This window comes from Mesoplodon bidens, assembly GCF_964165515.1.
Source record: "Mesoplodon bidens genome assembly, chromosome: 16".
Lineage (NCBI taxonomy): Eukaryota > Metazoa > Chordata > Mammalia > Artiodactyla > Ziphiidae > Mesoplodon > Mesoplodon bidens.
In genome coordinates, this window is record NC_138173.1 from 63,636,840 (window position 1) to 63,653,041 (window position 16,202).

Genomic DNA, 16,202 nt, shown 5'->3' on the forward strand with positions numbered 1-16,202 from the left:
CCAGACAGAGGCTGGCTCACCAGCGTTTATGGCTGATGAGAATCCAAGTCTTGGATATACGACTGGACAGCTCAGCTCCCAAGCCCTTCTTTTCACCTTGACAAGCATCACTGTCACCACCATCATCATGAAGCATCACCAGGTTCTAAACAGTTGCTAGATGCCCGATACATAGATCAGCATTTCTCCAATGTTAACTTTCGTATCCGTCACCTGGCGATCTTGCAAAAATGCAGGTTCTGATTCCCTTGGTCTGAGGTGGGGCCTGGATGTTGCATGTTTAATCTGAGTAATGCCGAGGCTGCTGGTCCGCAGACCACACTCGGAGCACAGCTTGATACACACACTTATTACATATTCACAAAAACCCAATGAGGTGGGTGCTACTAATTATCTCACAGCTGAAGAAACCAAGGACCAGGAAGGTTGCATCCTAGTGGTCTAGGCTGAAACTTGATCCTAAATCTGCCTGACTTTGTGGCCCAAGCGTTGCCCTGATTCTGCTAAGTGCAAGCAGCAAGATGCACAGACCCAGCCTCCCGGCCCAGCCCCAGGGCTGCAGAAAGCCACTCAGTAGGCAGGCTGGGTCCTGCTTTACATTGGGTTCAGTAGGAGCCCAGACAAAGTAAAGTGGAGACCAGGGGCTCCAAACACATAACCCCCGATTACAACCACAAAGGCCCTGGACAAGCTGTAATGTCGACCTAGGAATGGTCAAGATTGTCAACCATGTGAAAAAGAAAACACAAAACAAAGAAAAGCTCTTTGTGCAAAAAACGTCTGATAGAAATGCACGGGAAATGTTCAGTCACCATCATTAGCGGTGTGATTATGGGTAATTCTGTTAAGTCTTCAGGTTTCCTGTGGATACGAGAACTGATCTGCTTCTTCCAGGACGTCGGAGAGCCTGTCTGGAGCATCTATATAGGCTGCTGCCACCAGCCCTGCCACCGGGTCCCTCCCCAGGGTGGGTGTGAGGAACACAGTCCATATCATCCCTCTCCTTCTTCTTCTAGGGACACCCCTTAGTGACCTCAGGCTTCAGGGAAACGAAAAGCAAAGCTTCAAGAGGAAGTTTCTGACCAAAGCAGGAGTGCCTCTGGACTCCATGCTTCTTGAAGCACAAGGCAGGAATCTGCAGCTTCCAGAAGTGGGTGCCTGTCACAGCTTCGTCCCCAAAGCCATCCTCCCCACCCCATCCTACAAGATGAAGGGCTCCCAAGATCCTCTGAAGAAAGGCGCTGCGTAAGCCCATCCATCATAAAAACCATTCCTGGGCTTTTATTTTCTGATTGGGGCTTGCCTAATCCACTAATTATCCCTGTCCATCAAGTGGATAGCAGCCACTCAGATAATCAGTGGTTGCCTCCTTGCACGCCCACCCTCACCCACCTACTCAAGCTCACCAGCAATAAATATGCCTGTGAAAAGGACCCTACAGCTCTGTGCACACTTCATGGGCACTGCCACCTTCCACGAAACAGATTTCCCTTTCCACTGGACTCCACAAACCCCAAATCCCAGCCGGGCTATTAGGAATGACACCCGGCTGGGTACCACGAAAAAGGGCTGTGCTTGTTACTTCTATAGTCATTGCCCTTTTTTAGTGTCTTTCACAGAATGTCCTTCTCTTTGCCTGGATAGAGGGCCCTGATGGGCAGTCTAATCCAGCGTCTAAAAGGATCAGTGTGGTCTAGTGGGTTGAGTCAGGCTGCCCAACTTCAGATCTCCCCACTAGGGACCTAAGTGACTCAGTTATACATTGCTGCTCTGTCTTCATCTGTAAATGATACCCCCGGTAGTTCCCACCTCAAAGGATGGTAACGAGAGTAAGTGAAAGAATACGAGGGCATAAAAAAATGACTAGCACTTAGAAACTTAGAACTCCAGAAATGCCAGCAACTGCTATTTTAATGAGTCAACATACAAGGCCAGCCACCCGGACTCGGACATTTAATGAGCACCTACTATGCACAGGCACCGGGGGGCGGGGGGGATGGTTAAAATGGTCCAGAGTGTTGAGGAATGCTGCTGTGTAAGCCACCAATCCCAAAGCCTTCGGAGGGCACCACACTTCAGACATAAAGCACTGGAAGGTGGGGTTGGTGCAAATTTCTGGAGGGGGGTGATTCCTCACCGAGGTCTTAAAGGACAAAAGGGAATTTTCTGGGCCAAGAGGAAGGAAAGAAAGGACAGGAGGAAGCATTCCCTGCAGAAGAAAGAGAATTAGCAAAGGACGGGAAGTTGAGAAGACTATGCTACATTCAGACATGAGAGTCATTCTGTTCACCTGGAACACATCCCGGGAAGGTGTGATCTGGGGGGCGGGGATGGGGTGGGAAGAGCAGGGAGATCCTTCCTACTCACTTCATGAGCTGCAGAGGAGGCTCTTGGTGGCTCAGGGTGGCCCAAGAGCCACCCCCACTTCTACTTACTCATGGTACACTCCCAGCATGACCTCCCAGAGACTCACCACCGGGGAATGTCTGCTAAACCTGCAGATGCCTGAGCCCCGCCCCAGATCCGCACAATCAGAATCTCTGGGGGTAGGGCCGAGGGGTCTGCACTTAACACATTCCCCGGGGGACACTCATGCTCTGATGGCTAAAATCACATGCAGATTTGAGAATTATTGCTCTAGATAAGATGCCACATCCCACCGAAGTCTTGGATGCTGTGGTCTCAGCAATTTCTCAGTCCTGATGTTCAGACCTTGCTTCTTCAGAAGTAATCCCTGATGATAAGCACTTGCACATGGGAATGTGAACTCATACACATTTTCTGAAAGGCATTTGGCAATGGGTTTCAAGAGCCATGAAAGTATGTACCTTTGACCCAGGATAAATCCTTCTGGGGAAACCACCAGTGTAAATCAATGTGTAGCTACAAGGAGGATATATTAACTGGAGTGCTGCTTATAATTAGTGAAAAGCTGGACACAGCCTAATCACAAATCAGTTTGTAGCTGGTTCCCACCTCAGGGCCTTTGCACATGCTCATTGTTTGCCTGGAACATTCATTATTTCTCTAATATCCACATACTTCATAAGCTGTTGCTCAAACGTCACCTTCTCTGTGAAGCCTTCCTTATTTAAAAACTGTCACACTGGGCCTGCTTTATTTTTTCCCATTGCACATATCCTTCTAAAATATAACACAATTGACTTATTCAGTTTGTCTGTCCCAGACCCCCCACCCCCTCTCCACTAGAATGTAAGTAAGTTCCAAGAGGGCAGAGATCTGTGTCCATTTTATTTACTGCTGTATCCCCAGCACTTAACACAGAACCTGGCACATGGCAGGTCCTCAAATGTGTGTCAACTAAATGAATTAACTACAAACAAACAAAACAATGGACCACCACACAGCCATTAAAACTGACCTGGCTTCTAATTACATGCACAGAAAGTACAAGTGAAAAGCTAAGTGGAAAAAGAAACTTCTGGCAGGGCACAGGCCACAAGAGCCTTCATCTAAAACGTGTGTCCATAACCCACTTTGTAATCAAGTGGTTATGGGTGACTTTTATTTTTTACTTACCTGAGGTTTTCGTTTTCCTTTCATTAACTTTCTATTACTTGCATAATCTTGGAGAAGTAATCCCTCATGAAATGCTCTCAAAACATTTGCTAATGCTTTACGCTAAATGTAGAGGAAAGCTCTCTTCTTGGTGATTTAATTAGGGTGTCCCTAATTAAGGCCAGCACAACATCAAAGAGGCCAGGTTCCAGGGGATCCTTGCTTCAGGTCTACTCCCGGTTGCAAGACAACCCCCGTCTCCCAGCAGCAGCTCAGAGCCTCCCAGTGCCCGGACGCCAAGGGCCAGGCCATCAGCTAGCTACTCCTGGCCCTGCTCCCCACTACTTGCTTCCTATTGGGGTGCTTCATCCAATTATCCAGGCCCCAGATCACATCCTGCTGGAGAGCTGGCTTTGAAGGTTCAGTAAACAATCACTTCAAAACAAAGAGGGACCATTAAACCAAACTCAAAGACTTCCTTAATGGCCTCCTGCTCAGCTGCCGGAGCTGCCGGCAGGGCTGGGGCAAGCCGGGCCTCAGAAGCGAAACTGAGGTCTCCCTGTGAACTAATCTCGAAGCCTTTCCAGCCTCTACTGCACACAGCCCCCTCTCCTGAGGTGCAATCGTGTGGGTTGCAGAGCCAGTACTGGGGCGACCCTGACAGAGGGGGTTTCTCCAGCAAAACAAACATGTGTCATGTGGTTGTCACCTCAGACCCTTGGGAACCACACCCCGCCTGCCCCCCACATACTGTCCTCTGCTGACGAATCAGCGGCCCCCGGCTGAGTCCACCGCCCAACAACTTCATGTCGTTGGTTGGTCCAACTCCTCTCGAAATAAAGGGAGGCTTCCTGAGCCTCCTGAAGCAGCTCAGAGGACAGCCTAGATTTTTCTTGCTTTTTCTGGTTCATCCTGAGTCCTAAAGCTATAGGTAGAATAATCTTCAAAGCAATTGATAACATACACCCATTATGGAATCTGAAAAGGAAATCCTAAAATGCTGTGAGAGACAGGTCAGCACTGTGGATTAAGGGTACAGACTCTGGAGCCAGACTACCTGGGCTCAGCTCCCAGTTGTACCTCTTGATAGTTGTAAGATGGGGGCAAATGGCTTAACCGTTCTGCACCTCAGTTTCCCCATCTGTAAAATGGGAATTATAGCAGTAATTCCCTCACTGTTAGATGAACTAGTATTGAATAACTACTTCATTGGGTTGTTGGGAGGATTAAGAGTCTTTGTAAAGCACTAGAATAGTGCCTGGTGGTACCATAAAAATGCTTGTTAAACAAGTAAAATAAAACTCAGGTCTCAGCTTGGGGGTCACCTGTATCAAAAGCCTCCCCCTGATTCTGTCTTCCTACTCCAAATGAGAATCAGAGGCCTTCCCCAGGCCCCCCTTAAAATCTTGTGCTGACATCTATCATGGCACAGATCACACGGATTTCTAGTTACTTGTCTGTTCCTCCCCTAGACTAAACAATTTTCGGGCAAGGTCATAGGTGTATCTCTACCCGCCAGCAGTGCCTGGCACAGAGCAGTCATCATATTTGTTGAGTATGTATACTGTATTCTCTCAAATTATTTACATGCTGAAAGCTGAAAAGCATTTCACTCTTGTCTTTATTGCATTATCAAAGCGAAGATATAGGTTTCTTATATTTTCTGAAACATCTGAGTGCCGCTGTCAGCAGGGTACTCTGCTGGAAATTACTAGGGTGGCTCAGATAGATACATAAGAGAGTTTTATTCGGCATTCATTTTGTGCTAAGCCCTTAACATATATTTTCTCTTTTAATCCTCCACAACTTTAATAGGAGAGTATTACTCTACCCATTTTACAGGTAAGTAAATGAAGTGTCAAGGAACAAGAGTAACTTGCCTAGAGTAATAGAGCTAGGAAGTAGCAGAGCCAGGCTTCAAAGCCCAAGGGCACCCACTTCAGGTAGAACGTAGTAAGTACTAGGTAGAATCAACATGAACTTGGAAAAATGCCTAAGGGCATCTGACCTGGTAGGCGGAGGAGGGTCCAGAAATGAGGTAACTTTCTGGTGAGGCCTTGAAGGATGAGAAAGATTTCGATAATGCCGAAGACGGCAGCGAAGCTCTTCCAAGCAGGACAAACAGCAAGAAAGAGGAGCACAAGATGTGTTCAAAGAAGCCAGGGGATCCAGGCGGGGAGACACTGGGCACAGAGCAGGTCACTCTGCTGGGCCAAGTCACAGGTGGCCCCCAAGGCCTGGCTAAGACAGGGGGGCCATAGTCAGCAAGTAGGCAGGTAGGAAGAACCCAAATATGGCCAAGTCTTGGGAAGGAACGGAAGCCAGTATGAAGCTGCTGCTAAAAGGCAGACTAGAGGCAAATGAGGCACTTCTGTGGTAGTCACTCCAGAAAAAGAAGGGGTCACTCAAACAAGGTGAACAGAAGAAGATGGCCCTTATGAAGCAACTCAGTCTCCCCTTACACTGGTGTAAACATCTCTAAAAGGTTTGTGGTTTTTTTAACGCATTAAATTAAAGGCCCTGAGGACCTCAGCCAGGTACCCAGCCCTTCCCTGCCTTTATATACAGACAGAGGGTTTGCAAATAGAGAAATGCCAATAGGCCCTGCTGAGCCAGATGAGGTTATAATGAACTCAGGAGTGATTTACTTAGCAAGAAAAAAAAAAAAAAAACCTCAACTTCTCCATTTCCTGCAACTTCGCTGCAAGCTCTAAATACAGCTCAGTAAAGGGTGGGGTCATGTTTGCCCTAAGAAGTGGTGAAGATAATTACTGATTTCAAAACTTCAGAATACTTCATTCCCAAATCTGCAAGACAGAAAACAGCAGCAGCTAACATCTGAGTGCATGTATTTCAGGCACTGTGTGAAACCCTTTACAAGTACGATCTCATTTCAGAATCCCCCCCAACAACCCTATAAGATGGGTACTTTATGAGACCCATTTTACAGAAAAGGAAAGTGAGGCTCAGAGAGATGAAGAAATTTGCCCACAGGATTTAAAACCAGACCTCTCTGACTCCAAGCTCAGCAATAGCTCCAGAATTTCTACAGGAGGGGTTTAGGGGCAGTGATGTGGCCAGGAGGAAATAGAATGTGGGCAGGAAGCCGTGTTGCCAAGCAAGCACACTGTTTTTACTTGGGTGGTATGTTATAGATCTGCACTGTCCAATATGTAGCCACTAGTCACATATGACTATTTAAACTTAAACAAATTACAAGTAAATAAAATTTAAAAATCAGTTCCTCGGTTGCACTAGCCACACTTCAGGTGCTCAAAAGTCACATGTGGCTAGTGGCTAATGTATCTGACAATTTCCATGACTGAAGAAAATCATGCTGGACAGGACTCTTACAGATCAACCAAAAACAGCCAAGGATTCTAAAGATGCTTTTTCTGTTGTTATTTTCCAATTTGTTCACTTTAACGTTGTTTCACTATAAATTTATTCTTATTTTTAGTAACTGTAGTAAATACACATAAAATTTACCATCCTGAAGCCCAGTAGCGTTAAGCATATTCTCATTGCTGTGTGACCATGTAAAGATGCTTTTTCTCAGACTTAGGCTAGATTGAGAAAACACGTTGAGGGTGCTTAAACTGTGCATAGCTGGGGCTGCTTTTAAAAATCCTAATGTCCAGGATGTACTCCAGAAGCACTGAATCAGACCCTCTGAGGAATTAGGGTCCAGGCCTCAGTGTCTTATGGCTCCCAGGGAATCCAATGCGCTCATCCCTGTGACCATGCCCATTCTACCAAAATGGGCACACCTGCCCAGAACTGCCTCTTCCTCCTCCAGCCAGACCCCCTCCTCCGGGACTCTGGAGACACCTGTCTGTGGGAGGTGACAGGGAAGGGAGGCCCAGGCAACACCTGCCGTCCACCAAACCCATCATCCACCTCCAGGATTCGGGAGGCGGCTGGTGCTGACCAAGCTAATACTTTCACTGCTGTCCAAATTCTTCGAGGGGAAGAAAGCAAATAAAAAGACACACATCTCAAAAGGCACCCCATTGTTTTTTTTCCACCCAATTAAACTAGACAGGAAAAGAAAAACCACTTAGAAACTATGACCAAGGTCATATATGCCAAGAAATCAGCACAGAAAGGAGGTTTTTTTGGCAATTCCATCAACTTCCCCGAACACAGTCTTGCAATGGCTCGATCGACTCAACCCAACTCGAGGGTGACCGGGAAATAACTAAATACGGAAAGCCCTTTTACAAGAGTGTTCCAGGGCTGGACACAAAATGAGTTCAAGGCAAGGAGTTCTCTTTGAGGAGTCACTGAACTCCGGGTGAACTTATTTAATTCATATAATTAGGGAGACCGATGGGCAAAGTCACCCAACCTTAGGGACCAATGGGCTCCCCAGACACATAAAGGCAGCCCTCTGGCCAGTCACGGAGAAGACTGCAGGTGCTTTGTATGGTGACAAAGACAGAAGCCAAGGATGGAGGTGACTTTCCTCTCTGCGCACCCAGGGGAAGGAGAGGAGAGGGGAAAGGCAGGTTGTCTGTCAGAGAAGACTGGTAAGTGGGAGAAGGAAGGAAGCCACAATATGTCGATACATCACAAATTAAACCATTTCCACAAAAGTGACAGCCAGATGGGAGCCGTGCACCACCCCCACCCCCAGAGTTCTCCCAGCATCTCAGCTCAGGCTCACACCTCCAGGCTGCAGGCACAGAGATGTGACCTTGATTCCTTCCTTGGGCCTCCTGCAAGACTCAGGCAAGTGAAATGCTGTGAAAATAAATCCACAGCCCCCTCTCTACCTTAGGCATGCTCTAAAGAGCTCCAGCTTTAAGGTCAAATAAACCAAGGTCTGAATGCCAGCCCACCTCACCATGGCATTAAACAAATTACCGACTCTCTCCAAGCCTCAGTGTTCTCATCTGTAAAGTGGGGATGATGGTGAGGATGACGGGAAATCCTGGCACACAGTAGATTCTCACCGAGTCCCTTGCTGCCCCCTGTTCACTACATGCAATGATTACAGAGCACCTATCATGGACCAGGTGGCACCAAGAGCATCTTAAATTGGGACGCGGCAGACGACACAGCCCCATGCCAAGGTCTTCCCTAGGCGAAGAGGTGGGAAACATTAATAACGGGTGGGCTGCTCTGGAATCTACGCCAGGTGGAGTTTGGTTTTGCTTTTGGAGGGGGGCTGTATATGCACATGTGTATATGTGTATGTGTGTGTCGTGTGTGCACACGCGTGCGCGACACACACTCAGATGCAACCTTCTGCAGTCTCCAGCTCATTCGAGGGAGAACCTTGGCAGTCAAATACAATGGGCTTCCTCAATGCTCATCCAATTAATTTATTCCATTTGTCTCTCTGGTTTGCTACTTAATAAGGCCGAATCGGCAGTGCAATCTTCAAATCTGAGTTAAATGGCTTCAGGCATCAGTCAGTTCCCTTTCAGGAGTCCCAAATGCGTATTGTCTGCTGTCCTAGGCAGCTGAATCTGTCCTTTGGCTTTTTTTTGGTTCAGGGAGAGGTATTTCTTTGTTTTTGCAAAGGTGTGGGTTTTGCAAAGATGTGGGTTTTAAGGGAAAGTGTCCTTAAGGCAGTTCCAAGAAGTAATGGCAAACTCAAAATGATCTCATTTTTCCATACCCGATCTGAACATCTAAATGGGCTTGCTACAGAAGGAATCTGGCCAGCTCTCGACCGTCCCTAGGAAGATGGAAAAAGCCTAGATGAAAATTATAGGTAAAGCACCTAATGGATCAATAGTTTCAACCTTTTCACCCTCCAAGCATTTTAACAACCTCGAGTGAGCTGGCCAAATTGACAGTCATTGTTTTAAATTTTTCCATTTCCCTCCCTCAAGAGGCAAAAGAGTTCAAAGGCCAAGAGGTCAGCAGCAGAGTGTGGGTGGGACATACTTGTACTAAAAAATTGTTCACTGTTTCTCTGAAATTCAAATTTAACTGGGAATCCTGTATCTTGACTTGCTGCTATCAAGCTCGGTGCTTGCAATGTCACTGATGCTCAATCAATACTGTAGGATTATGAGTTCACGTTACTCTCATAAAGAGCTAAGTGATAGCTGAACCGGGCAAAATTCAAACTCAGCCTACCTTCCATGCAAACCGTGACTAAGAATGACCTTCTCTCTCCATCTGGGGCATTACCAACTAGGATCTCAGAACGTAAACGTTCACAGCATCGAACAAGTTCTAAACAATTTGGTTAAATATGACGTACAGGGCTTCCCTGGTGGCGCAGTGGTTGGGAGTCCGCCTGCCGACGCAGGGGACGCGGGTTCGTGCCCCGGTCCGGGAAGATCCCACATGCCGCGGAGCGGCTGGGCCCGTGAGCCATGGCCGCTGAGCCTGCACGTCCGGAGCCTGTGCTCCGCAATGGGAGAGGCCACAACAGTGAGAGGCCCGCGTACGGCAAAAAAAAAAAAAAAAAAAAAAAAAAAATGACGTACAAGGGATTTTCCCCACAGACACACTCAAGCCAAGACCAAAAAAATGACCTCTTCCCAAACCTCGACAAGATTTGCACCTAAACGCCCGGAAAGATTGATCTACAGAGAATAGGCCCTAAATCTCTCAACAGGCACCATTCTGGGCAGTTCCCTGCCGCTGGTTTTATGACATCTTCACTTCTCCTTCTTCTCCCACAGGCCTAAACTGAGGAAGCTGTAAAAGCCTGGACAAACACAGCCATTTGCTAAGAGAAAAGGCAACATGGGGCCCATCTGTACTTTACAAGGGCTTTGCTTGTCTACCTTTGTGTGTCACCGTTTACAGAGCAGCCCGCCTCCCTCAGAGCACCTGGCCACCAGCGGAGGCCTTGGCTGGGTTTTCACTATCTTCCTAGAGAAAACACTTTTTTTTCTTTTTTGAAAAGTCAAAAGGAAGGCCTGCAGGGGCTGACGGATGTCCCTCCCCAGGCTGGACTACCAGCCCTTCCTTCATGACCGCCATATTGAATTAAACGGGACAAGCAACTCTCCAAGGGCAGCCCTTGTGGATCTTTGGTTCCTCACAGCCCAGCAAAAGGCCTTCCACACGGCAGGCCCTCAATAAACACCGAGGAAGTGAACCTCTTGTCTGACAGACACCCCAAAGCCAAAGCAAAACAGTAGAAGTGAAAAACAACCCTGAAATCATTATCCAGTGCTGGATCCACTGCCCACATTCTTGATCTTGTGATAAGTAAGGAAAAATATCATGACATGTCTTTGAACCACAAAAGATTTCCATGGAATTCAAGAAGTCCCTTAAGCAGGTCTAATTTTAGGTAGAACTTAGGAGAGAGGATACTGGTGGCAAACAGAGGTGGGGGGCAGTGGAGGAAAACTGAACAAGGCCCCTATTCTGCTCGGCACAGGTGCTGGTAACAGGACACCCCTGCCTAAAGTGAGACGTGGGGTGGAGAATTCAAGGTGTGCTTGGGTATTTTTTTTCACCCCCAGTCACATTATACAACCCCGAACACACTCTCCAACCCAGTACAAAGTTCTCCCTGCATCAGGCCCAGTGCAGCTCCTGACATGCTGACTCTTGAGCAACAAGGCTGAGGAAAATATTTGATTTTAGCGTCCAACTTTTTTTTTTTTTTAACTAAGTTAGTTATTAAAAGAAGACAGACATCTACAGGCTGAGCTGCCCTCAAGTTTGGCCAGGGTCTCCTGGTCTTAAAAGCTCTCCAAACATCACTGAATTCTACATGCTGGTTCAATTACTTAACTAAAAAAATTTAAAACTGCAAATATCAAATCAGTATGCTGTACACCTGAAACTAATGTTATATATTAATTACAGCTCAAGTTTTAAAAAAGAAAACGTAACAGCACAAATCTGCTGTTTGAAGCATTAGCCTGTCTTTCCCGGGACTTGGAGAGACATTCCAAAAAGATGCCAGGATCTCCTTAATGCAGTCAACAGTGTTTAAACATCAGAAGTCAGTCATCTGGCTTTCCACAGTCACTTCCAAGCTACTGTCCCCTAGACAAACTGGCGATGGGCCCTTGCCTCCAGCCGCATGAATCCCTATCTCCCCTTCCCTTTGGGACCAGCTCACTCCAGACAACCTGATTTATGTGGATGGCGGAACGGCAGCCAGTAAGCGATTTTGCACACCACCATTCACTACTGCCCACCAGAGTAGGATGGAAGAAAGGAAAAAACCACAGGGTTTCCCCTCATCAAGGAATCAATAAGTTATTTAACAGCTGCTGCAGGATCCCAATGGAAGAAAAGTGAGGGTTTCTTCACTGCACCCGACCCCCTGAAAAGGATAAAACACACACCCTGACAGCCCAGGACTTAGCCAGATGAAAGATCGTTAGAAGAATGCACAAAGAATCCTCTCCAGCTTTTCCATGTCTTGAGGTTCTTTGGTTTGGGAAGATGGATGGTGCTAGGCCTTGAAATTATTCCATTTTTTGTTTTCATTTTTTCTTTTTTTTTTTTTCTCCAGAGAGGAAACTGACTCCCTTCCTGTGCTGCTGTACATTTTGGAGAATCAAATGCTACTTAAAAAAAAGTTTTCCTTACCCTTCCCCACCCCCCGACTCCAACAACACTTCTGAGCAAATAAGCTAAAAGTGTTCTCAAGATAGCATTCCAAATGGGTTTCCAACATTTACATGTGTCCTTCATAGCAAAGGGAACCAAAGGTGTCATAAACCTATCATGGGAGTTCAAGGAAGTGAAAAGGAGGATAAGCAGGTCCTTAGAAAGACAGCCCATTTCAGATATTAAAAAATGACTTTTGTTGCTGGTAACTCCAGGCATAAGCATACTATACACTGCTTATCCTTTATGCCCAAATTTTAAAATTCCCTTTTAAAATGTCACTGCCATCTACTCCATGAAGAAGGCTTTTAAAAAGAAAACGCCACGAAAACACTGTCTTAGGCATAAACAATCTTGGAAATTAGACACCCCCCCATCTTTTTCCTTCTTATCTCTCTGTTCCCCAAAAGCCTGAAATTCTGCAGACCCCAAGGCATGTTTTCATCTTCCACTCCACTTCGCTTTTAAAATCTTTGACTGCCAAAACAAAATAAACCTTTAAAATAAATGTCTTCCCAACAGGATGTTGAACAAACCCAACTCAATTCAAAGGGAAAGAACTCGGGAACCACAACTATAGATCCAGCACTAAAAGGGCATTAAATAAGTATTTTTAACTGGAATCTTGGGGAGGGAGAAGCATGCCACCTTAGCACCCACAAATCCCCCAGGCAGAAAGCGCTGCAGGACAGTCCCGGGATGGCAGGTAGAAAGCCTTAGGGCCTACCTTCAAGTGAGTTACTTTCTGAAGGCCTTTGGGTTCAAACCTGTAAATTGGAAGAACTGAGCCTAGATTCTGGATTAAGGAACAAAGAGTGAGGAAAAAACTCCAGATGTGAACACTCTGGGACTGCAGTGGGCCGATGGGTTAGGTCACTGGAAACATCCATTTCTCCCCTCCAAAAAAACACAAGCAGCTCTCCCAACCCACCTCGAATTCTCCCCCTGGTGATAATACACGTGTGCCTCAAACCACATCCTGTTTGATTATAAAGCCTATAGAATTTCAGTTAACAAGAAATAGCCCAGAGTCTACAGAGGGAACACCAAGCTTTGCCTCAAAAGAGCACTTCAATTATTCAATGTGGATTGGGGGCAAAGGAATGAAAGGGCTGTCTTTGAACAGGGAATAATCCATCTAATTCCAAGGGGTTGGATTAGAGGAATTCCTGGGCAAGCAGGGTCCCGCTGAGGATAAGGCTACACGAATGTCAATTTCTGGCAAAAGGCACAGGCTCTGGATAAGGATTTCAAAATGGACAAGACCAGGACGGAGGCACCTTGGAAAAAGTTCCCCCCGGGTGAGGTGGCAGTTGGTTCTAAGAGGGGGAAACAGGCCATGACAGCTGAGCATTCCTTCCCAAAGTCCATCTCCGAGGCCGAACCCTCTCCAAACCTTACACTTCAACAGACAAAAGCTCCTGCAGGCGCCGAGGCAGCGGCTGAAGAGGGGCTGTCCACACCCACTCGCTGCACAGCTTTCCAAACCTGCCCACTCGTTTTGGAAGCCGAGCTTTCAATTAAACACCACCTCCCCGGATCTGCTGAGGCAAACTGGGGCTGGGCTACAGCCAAGGAGAAGCTCCCTAAATACACATGAAAAAAAATCCCCCCCACCGCCCCCAATTCCCACCTCCAGCCAGCTCGCTCGTATACATTTCCTTTGGATTAGTAACACAGGGCCCTGGTCTATCTCTGTGCACAGAAAATCCACATCCAAGGATCAGGTTATCCCCAGTCCCACCCTTCGCAGGAAAACGCCAGGGTGTTGTTCCCCGCCCCCATCACACACGCGCGCGCCCGCGCGCGGTCGGACACGCACACTGAGTCTCCACAATCCTTCCAAGAGAAAACCTGGAGTCTGTTTGTGTTGGGTGGCTAGGGGATACAGTTATTTACGGTGCCCCAGTCTGGACCTCAGGCTGGGAGCCTCAGCCAGGGGAAGTGGGGTCCCCACAAAACTGCTCTGGGAACTTCTCCGCGCCCCGGGGGAGGGCCGAGGGGAGGCACGCACTCCTTCGCCAGCTTTGGAAGAGCCTAATTAATACCTAATTTGCTCAGATCTCCCCCAGGTGGACCTGAAAGCCAACAAGGGAGAGGAAGGTCCCTCCCAGTCTCTCGGGCTGGGGGGCTCCTTCCCACGGCTGGGAAGGAGCCCCCCCGCGCTGTACCCCAGGGAATCAGGTGTCCGCCCAGGCATCCAGCCTCCGCGGGTCGCGGACACTCCGTCCAGCGACAGACAATGGAAAACTTGGAGCCGGGGCCCTGGGCCCCAGGGAAACGAGACGGTGCCGTCCCCTGGGACAATGAGCGGGGAGAGGTCAGGAGGCATCATATACCCCCAGAAAAGCCGCCCGCCCGGTGACCCAGCAGAGCCCGGAGCGGCGCCCCGGTGAGCAGGTGACACCCGGGCCGGAGCGCTGCCGCAGGTGGCCGGAGGCCACGGCGCAGGCAAGGGCCGGGCGGCTGGCCCAGGGCGGAGGCGAAGCCCCGCGGCGAGGTCAGTGCGCGGCGGCCGCCGCCGCAGCCGCGCCCCCAGCGTCCTACCTTCATGTCGCTGATGATGGTCTGGAAGAGGCCTCCGAGCGCGCTGCATTCCTTCTCAATCACAGCCTCCATTTTCCCGGCGTCGTCAGGGACAGGACACACACTCGGGGCTGCCTGGACTATGCGCGGGGCCGGGGATCGCTCACCCCGGGAGGAATTTCAGCCTCCGAGGGACCCACCGCCGACTCGCAGCCTCTTCTCCAAAGAGGACGAAATGCCCGAGAATCGACTGTTCTCTGCCCAAAATAAGAATAATTTAAAAAGCCAAACCGCTCTGTAGGGCGCCTACATGCAGCACTCAGCTCCTGGCCTTAAAAATGCCCGGAGAAGACTGACAATCAGGCCACCACTGGTGCCGACGACAGAAACGGCAAAGCCCATCTTGAAGCAGAGAAAACCACCCGCTGACCCAGGGCCAGCGCCATTTAAAAATGCAAGATTTTCTAATTTAATAAATGCTTTTGAAATTAAACAAACAAACAAAAATATCGCCTAACAGCAGAGCGGGTCTGCTCGCGGAGCCCGGATCTGTTGCTCGCAGCCGCGGCCGCCGCCTCCTTTTCAGTCCTGCGCGCCCGGCCCCGGCGCTCGCTCCTGCTCGGCTCCCGGGGACGTTCGCGGGGGCGCACGCGCGCTCGCGGCCGTGCGTCCGCCGCGGAGGCACGGGGAGGGCGCGCGCCCGGGACCGTGCGGCCGCCGCACGCGGGCGGGGCAGAGAGCGCGTGCCCGCGAGGCGCGTGGGGCGCCGGCTGCAGAGAGGAGCAGGCAGGCGCGCGGGCGGTGCGGGGAGGATCCAAACCCCGCGCGAACCTCCTCCGCGAGCACCACCCCCATCATCCCTTGGCCGCGGGTCGCTGAGCCGAGAGGGCGTGTCAGCACGCGGCTAGGCAAGCGCCCACCCCACAATGGCTGCGAGCGCCCAGCGCGGAGGGCGCAGCCGCCGACCCCCGGGACTTGCACGGTGGCACGCTTAGCGCAGTACCTCGCAACTAGGGAGCGCTCGGTAGGGCGGGAAAACTACCGCTGCTGCCGCTGCTGCCGCTACTACCGCTACTACTGCAGGCTTCTGAGAAGAGGCCCCTTCTCTGATAGCAGGACTGCAGCGCCGAGTCACGATTGCAAACAGCCAAATATGTAATTAAGGAGAGTTCGGCGACGTATCCCGCAGCGGGGTCCGAGTTCAATAAAGTTGCAGGATGCTGGGAAAGTGGATTGATTTTGCCATTGCGAAATAAATGGCATTAGAGCTTCCGTGTACTGTTCGTCAGTTTATGGAGATTGCTGACTGCCCCTGACTTGGACGGTTGTTTTTCAGGCGCGCTGAGGGCATCGGGTGGTGGTGTCACTACAGAGAGCCCTGTTGGGAGGTTTAACCTGAAAATAGCACAAATGGGCCCAGGTTGATTTGGGGGCTGGTGGTTTATTTTCCCAGCTCCACCGCCTAACTGCACAGCCGGATCTCATTTAGATCAACATCAAATAGGCAAGGAGGAGGGGAATCAAATGAGCAGCTTTTTAAAGACCTTAAAACATAAGCCCCCAACTCTGGGCTGTTCCCTTGGCCAGGTTCTGTGCTAGTGTCTCTT

At 49.2% G+C, this 16,202-nt stretch overlaps 1 protein-coding gene across 8 annotated transcripts in view; it reads right to left on the reverse strand.

The window, feature by feature from the left end:
• The window catches only part of MTSS1 (MTSS I-BAR domain containing 1), a 164,741-nt gene extending 149,042 nt beyond the window's left edge, over window positions 1–15,699 (reverse strand). For 4 of the 8 annotated variants that reach the window (XM_081214337.1, XM_081214334.1, XM_081214335.1 and 1 more), the window contains exon 1: window positions 14,617–15,247. In XM_081214337.1, coding sequence (XP_081070463.1) covers window positions 14,617–14,688 — 72 coding nt within the window. In that variant the 5' untranslated portion in view covers window positions 14,689–15,247. Of the gene's footprint in view, window positions 1–14,616; window positions 15,249–15,598 lie in introns of those variants that run through there. The other 4 variants (XM_081214332.1, XM_081214333.1, XM_081214340.1 and 1 more) reach the window with 4 other exon arrangements.
• Window positions 15,700–16,202: the final 503 nt, after the last annotated feature.